The sequence below is a fragment of the Neolamprologus brichardi genome, chromosome 15 (assembly GCF_056152115.1).
Source record: "Neolamprologus brichardi isolate AB-2024 chromosome 15, ASM5615211v1, whole genome shotgun sequence".
NCBI classification, from domain to species: domain Eukaryota; kingdom Metazoa; phylum Chordata; class Actinopteri; order Cichliformes; family Cichlidae; genus Neolamprologus; species Neolamprologus brichardi.
The window spans coordinates 35,042-42,330 of record NC_142118.1 but is presented as its reverse complement, the minus strand read 5'-3'; the positions used below and the strand labels follow the sequence as shown (position 1 = coordinate 42,330).

Here is a 7,289-nt window from a genome sequence, read left to right as displayed (position 1 = left end):
GATTTTAACAGCTCCCAAAGAACCCCCACAGACTCGCTCTGTGAGCAGTTTGCACCACTTCAGGGGAAAAGTCAGCGCCATCAGATCTGATATTTTATCTTCTCACGATATGATTTTAAACACATCTGAGGGCTCGATTGTACCTGAGGAGACACTGGACAGCTTTGTCCTGGTTAATGCTGAGAACCTTAAGAAAGTTTTCTCCACAGTGAGACCCACCACATGTCTTTTAGATCCAATCCCCTCTTCACTTTTTAAACTCTTTATGGATTTTTTGAAGTTGAGCTTTTATACATGATGAATTGCTCTCTTCAGTTGGGTGTCTTCCCTGCTGCCTTTAAAACGGTGGTGGTGAGGCCCCTTGTGAAGAAGAGCAATTTGGATTGTAATGATTTTAATACAGACCTGTATCCAACTCACCATTTTTAAGTAAAATTTTAGAAAAACTTGTTTTTATTCAGATTAATGACTTTTTGAGTGATAGACAGATCCTGGAGATATTCCAGTCTGGATTTAGGATGAACCACAGCACAGAGACTGCTCTCCTAAAGGTTTTAAATGATCTTAGATGTAACTGGGACTCCCAAAAGCTCTCAGTCCTGGTGCTACTGGATCCAAGCGCAGCCTTTGATACAGTAGACCACGCTATTCTTTTAAACAGACTGAAACACATGGTGGGCCTCTCTGGTGCTGTACACAACTGGTTCACTTCCTGTCTCTCAGACAGAACTTTTATGGTGAGTATGGATACATGCTCCTCTAAGATCCATAGAATGACATGTGGTGTGCCTCAAGGGTCGGTTTTAGGCCCTGTACTTTTTAATTTGTATATGCTCCCTCTCGGCGGTGTCATCAGGAGGCATGGAGTGAACTTCCACAGTTACGCTGATGACACTCAGCTGTACATCTCCGTGTCTCCTGATGACACCGGACCAATGGATGCCCTTTTTAACTGTATTTTAGATATAAGATCTTGGATGGCAGAAAACTTTTTACAGCTTAACCAGGACAAAACTGAAGTTTTAATCATCGGTCCTGAGGCTCAGAGAGAGAAACTCTTGTCTAAATTACAGGCATTTTCACTATGTGCTTCACTACAAGTGAAAAACCTGGGTGTTGTTTTTGACTCTGAGCTTGGTTTTATCCCACATATCAAACATGTAACCAAAATTTGATTTTATCATCTAAAGAATATAGCCAGAGTCCGCCCTGTTCTCTCTCGGGCCAACACGGAGATGCTGATGCTTTTATTACCAGTCACATTGATTACTGCCCTGCTCTCTGGTCTCCCCAAAAAGAATATTTCACCTTTACAACTTTTACAAAACTCTGCAGCCCGTGTGCTGACGAAGACCAGAGGGTGGGCCCACATTACACCGGTTTTAGAATCGCTGCACTGGCTCCCCGTGTGTTTCAGGATCGATTTTAAAGTTCTTTTATTGGTCTTTAAATGTCTTAATGTCTTGGGCCTTCTTATCTCTCAGATCTGCTTCTACCATATGAACCCTCGCGGACCTTGAGGTCCTCTGGTACTGGCCTTTTGATTGTCCCTAAAGTCAGAACACATACTCACGGACAGGCAGCTTTTCAGTGGTATGGTCCTCATCTGTGGAACAACCTGCCGGAGGAGCTCAGGGCCGCAGAGAACGTACATGTTTTAAGAACAGGCTCAAGACCACCTTTTTAATTTAGCTTTTACTTAACGTTTATTGTTAAGTACGTTTATGTTACCCTGTTGTTCTTTTTATATTATTAAATTAGGTCCTACATAATATTTATTGAATTTTATCTTTTTATTCTGTATATACTCTTATTAGGTCATATCTCGGAGGGGGCTCTCTGCACCGGGGTTGTGATCGACTGTGGCTGCTGTGGCTCTGTGGGTCTTCTCAGGCTGGCTGGGGGGCTTCTTTGCATCCCTCCAGCTGTGTGCCCGGCCTGGAGGCTGCGGTCAGTGACCCGGTGCAGATGGCTCCGTGTGATAGTGTTCCCTCACCTGGCTCATGTGTGCCCAGCTCAATTTTGCCCAATTTTACTTCTCAAGTGTGTGTGTGTGTGTGTGTGTGTGGGGGGGGGGGGGGGGGGGGGGGGCGGGTGTGTGTATGTATCCATGACCTGTATCCTCAGCCTATCAGGTCAGCTGGTTTTCGGATTTGTTTTTATGGGGTGCTGAAAATTAATTTCTATAGGTTGGCTTTACCTTATCTTTCGCCCCATTATTTGTGGCCCTTTGGATAAAAAAAGACACTAGAAATACATGGACCTATTTATAAATGCAAACAGAGTCAACCACACACATATTAGAAGAACAAACTGTGAAGCAATTTGTAATTGTTTTTAAAAAGCGCTTAGCAACTAAATAATTTTACTGTTTATATAATTGTCAGAATAAAGTGAATTTTAAATTATAAATTATAGATGCTAAAGCATGGTTGAAACCTCATAAACTAAGCGTTGTTGCTTTTTAAACATTATGAAAAATGATATCAAAATTTAGTACGCGCATTAAATATAAGAAGTTTCCGACGAGGATGGGATTCGAACCCACGCGTGCAGAGCACAATGGATTAGCAGTCCATCGCCTTAACCACTCGGCCACCTCGTCTCGATACACCATTGGGACATGCCCATAGTAATATCAATATTCAACGGCTGTCAGTTAAAATCCCGACAGTGAGCAAGACTATTTTTCTAAGGTTTCACACCATCGTGTTTTAGCATGTTAGGCTAAATGTGGCACTGCCGTTAGCCACCTTGCTGACGTTAGCAATATGACAACACAAAAGACAGTGGCTACAACTACCTAAACCCGGAAAATGCGTAGTGTGGACACATAAACCTTGATATATGCCACTTTTTTAAAAGCTGCGTTTAAGTCAGTGACGTACCGAGTGTTGATACATGCCGTTGTGTGTGCTGCGTTTGGGGGCGTTTCTGTCATACGACACAGATAACATCGTAAAAGTTGCAGCACTGCTGCTTTTATCTGTCCATCTGTGCAAACGTAGGGAAATGAGGACCATGATCAATGGAAAATTCTGCGTAATATCGCCAACAGCAAAGATAAGAGCGTGAGTGTTTTCAGGGTTGGATTGAATTGAAGGTTTTAACTAGCTCCTTCACCTCTCTGTGTGGATTTAGCGTAAAAAGTGTCCACTCTACCACCGCGGTTACGTATAGCATTACGTAGCATGTGCATTTGCCGTAGTGTCGAGTGCCGTACTGGTAAAAACCTGGGTATTTGTCCCCATCTAGCGATTAGATTTGGTCATAAAAAATAAACGTCTGACTTTAAATACCCACAGGAAAATATAGACAATCGAGACTTTAACTTAAAACCCACAACTTTATCAAATTGCCTACACGTTTGAAAACACCTGAAGAAAAAAGAGCGAGCATAGGTAGAGCTAGGGAGAGTGGGTCTTATGCTTTGAATATATCACATAAAAAATCAGCATTTGTGCTCCTGAACGATTGCTGTGCTGAATTCTGGGTTGCCATCAGAGAATCTAATAATACCCAGGCAATAGCCTAAGACCGGAAGTGTGGAGATATTCACGCCACCTCAGGCTGATGCAAATGTGAAAACACTCACAAATCAGTAACAATTTGAGTCAAAGTCCCTCAGTTACTGTTTACAGCTGGCATAAAACTACTCCACTTCCAAAGGTCGTATTATATGTAAACTAAAGAAGCAGCATTTACTTGGAGACACGCTGCATCATGATGGAGAGAGTGCTGTTATTGTTGGGATTAGTGGTTCTTCACACTTCATACACTGTAAGTATCCATTCAGTATTTCTAGGGAGACTTAAAAGAAGAGACTGAATGTTTACCCGCACGTCTTGGTGTGTGTGTGTGTTTTGCAGATACCAGTTTCCCCTGAAGTACACGGTATGTGCAAAGATGATACTTGAAAGGCTCTTAATTTTTAGAGATGTCGAACGACTTTGAGTCAAGTCTGTTTGCGTTACAGAGGTGTATGGAATGGAGAAGATGAGAATCCTATCTTAAATTTAATTTGGTTAGCACTGTTGCTGCACAGCAAGAAGGTCCTGAGTTCAATTCCACCATCAGGCCGGGGTCTTTCTGTGTGGAGTTTGCATGTTCTCCCCGTGTTTGCGTGGGTTCCCTCCGGGTACTCCGGCTTCCTCCCACTGTCCAAAGACATGCAGCTTGTGGGGATAGGTTAATTGGATAATCCAAATTGCCACTAGGAGTGAATGTGAGTGCGAATGGTTGTCTGTCCCTGTGTGTTGGCCCTGCGACAGACTGGCGACCTGTCCAGGGTGTACCCCGCCTCTCGCCCTATGACAGCTGGGATAGGCTCCAGCGCCCCCCGCGACCCTGAAAAGGATAAGCGGAAGCGAATGGATGGATGGATGTTTCAACACGTAATGGTTCCAAAACTGTTGCATACTTGGTGCTGCTCATGATACAGTTAAACACAATTTCTTTTTTTTTTTACCGTGCTGTAGGATCAGATGCCGACCTGTTTGAAGGGGACGGCACTCATATTTACTACAGTCATGAACTGTGACACCAATGGTTTTGGTGGACTCAGCGGTGCATTCAGGTTCAGGCTTGATGACGAAATTTCACAGAGGAACACTAATGTCCAAAAAGCTTAGAGGCACTATATACCTTTAGTTATTAACATTTTATATACTTATCCTTGTACTGTCTAATGTTTATCAAGAATGTGTGGGTAACCTTTTTTTGCTTAGACAAAAATCACAGATAGTACTTGAAAACAGTTGGTAATTTCCTTAGTTACTTTGGAGGGGTTATGTCATAACTGGTGACTTGATTTTCAAGCTTTGAACGTTTGCAGTTATAATTTGTTATCAAAAACTTCCTCTCCCATAGGTGCTTCTCTAGTGTTGGTGACCAGCAGACAGGTCAGATCTTGTCACTGGGACCAGGCTGTGACCACAGTGGTTGAGCACGAGCTGCTCTGTGCTCTGGGATTTTACCATGAACAGTCCCGCATGGACAACATCTGGCTGGACCAGGTTACGTCAGGTATATGTAGTTCTTTCATTCTTTTCAGCCATTTTCTATGTAGAAATTGACTCAAAAAAATATTAGGATAAAGTGTACTGCTGCATAGATAGTTACACTAGCAAACCCTGCGCTGTGCACGAGAGGCAGGGAACACGCAAACATAAATGCTACAATCATTATAGTGTAATGCTATGATGCATTGTATTGTGACACATAATTGAAGTGTCAAATGTACAGTTATTTATGATTGCTTTTTTATGATAACATTTATTAAATAAGAGAACATTTCCTGCAGAACTTCCACATAACTTCAACAAATACAATGACGACTTCATCACTGATCAAAACACTGCATACGACTATGAGTCCGTCATGCACTACAGGCACTTCTCCTCCAACAAGAATGAATCCATCCCCACTATCACCACCAAAATCCCAGAGTTCTACAATATTATTGGCCAGTACTTTGATTTCAGCAAGATGGACACCCTCAGGCTCACCAGGATGTACAACTGCTGTATGTATATGTTGTCACACTGGGCTTCAATGAGTCAACTTTTTAATCTGACAGCTATAGGACTGTGTAAAACACATTCCTATGTGCATACCCCTCCTCTCATTCTCATACAGCCGGGCCACTCATCCTGCTGGATCAGTGTACCTTTGATTATGCAAGCATTTGTGGGATGATCCAGGCCTCTGATGATGTGAAGTGTGTCTACACTCAGAGCTCTGCAGGCACACTGGATCACACACTCCTGGGGCAATGCAGAGGTCTGAATAATGTCTCTTCATGTTTACTGTAATTTCAGAGGGAATGAAACATTATTATAGATTGTCTTATGTTTATTTGTTTTTTTTTAATGCTGGATACTTCATGCACTTCAACACTATGACTGGGGAGCCCCAGGAGTCTGCTATGCTGGAACCTCGAATCCTCTACCCCAAGAGGAAGCTTCAGTGTCTGCAGTTCTTCTACAAGATGACAGGGGGCCCCGCGGACAGGCTGGTTGTATGGGTCAAGACAGATGATGGCACAGACACTGTTTGCAGGATGTTTTATGGTATTTGTTAAATAAGCAGGTTAGCAAGGATGAGCATTTCATAGAAAATGCCTTAAGCTTCCTCATGAAGTTGAAGCAAATGTCTGAACAAACAGCTTTGCATCGAGGCAAATGTTCATTGGAACATTTGCTTAACTTCTCAGCAGAATAAAAATGGCATTCAAATGATGTTATTTCAAGTCAACCATTCCATAAACCATTCCAACAGTTAACACATTCTCTCAGGTACAGCACTGATAAAATGTTTCTGTTGTGTCTTTATTTTCTGTGTCTGCTAGTCTGGTTGGTTTAACCAATAGATTGAGCAAGACAAGTGGTTTCTTCTTCTTCTTTTAGTCTCTACTGACTATGGTGTACCAGGTCAACTGCTGGTTCTTACGTCACAATTTGCATGCACAAACAAAAATTAAAAAATGGAAAGTTGCGGTTCTTCGAGTTATGACATCTGTGGAGGGTTGTTGAAAAACTATTTTCCACTTCCTGATATATTTTTTTTGCATATTTGTCACACAAAGATAACCTGAGTAAATACACAAATGTGTTTTTAAAATGATTATTTCCTTTATTAAGGGGAAAAACCCCTATAGACCCCCGACACAATGAAAACTGTGCAAGTTTGCAGATGATACCACCGTGGTGGGGGCTCATCTCTGGGGGAGATGAGATGGCGTACAGAGCTGACGTTCAGAGGCTGTCAGATTGGTGTGTAGATAACAACCTGGACCTCAATACCACCAAGACAAAAGAACTGGTAGTTGACTTCAGAAGGAGGAAGTCTGAGCTGCAGCCTGTCAGCATCAATGGCGAGTGCGTGGAAAGGGTCTCCAGTTTCAAGTTTCTGGGTGTGCACATAGACACAGACCTCCAATGGAGCTCTAACACCTCTGCGGTTTTAAAGAAGGCCCAACAGCGTCTCCACTTTCTGAGAATCCTCAGAAAAATGGACCTGAAGAAGGAGCTGCTGACCGTCTTCTACCGCTGCTCCATTGAAAGTGTGCTGACATATTGCATCGGTGTGTGGTTCTCCAGCTGCACCACAGCACACAGAAAGGCACTCCAGAGGGTCATCAATATGGCCCAAAAAATCATTGGACATCCTCTTCCCTCCTTGAAGGACCTGTACACCACTCGCTGTCTCAAGAGGGCACGCAGCATCCTACAGGACTGCACACACCCAGGACACCAGGTGTTTAAGCTGCTGCCGTCTGGCAGGAGGTT

The 7,289-nt window shown here is 42.9% G+C and overlaps 1 protein-coding gene and 1 non-coding gene across 2 annotated transcripts; one reads left to right on the top strand and one right to left on the bottom strand.

Moving 5' to 3' along the window:
* Window positions 1–2,523: 2,523 nt before the first annotated feature.
* Window positions 2,524–2,605, bottom strand: trnas-gcu (transfer RNA serine (anticodon GCU)). The gene has a single exon. It is a non-coding gene; the product is annotated as a tRNA-Ser (tRNA).
* A 2,336-nt stretch (window positions 2,606–4,941) lies between these two features.
* LOC102782417 (meprin A subunit alpha-like) lies at window positions 4,942–6,082 on the top strand. Its single transcript, XM_087852622.1, has 4 exons — window positions 4,942–5,025; window positions 5,303–5,524; window positions 5,638–5,780; window positions 5,870–6,082. The coding sequence occupies exons 1-4, from the start codon at window positions 4,992–4,994 to the stop codon at window positions 6,080–6,082; spliced, it is 612 nt and encodes a 203-aa protein (XP_087708748.1). The 5' UTR covers window positions 4,942–4,991.
* Window positions 6,083–7,289: the final 1,207 nt, after the last annotated feature.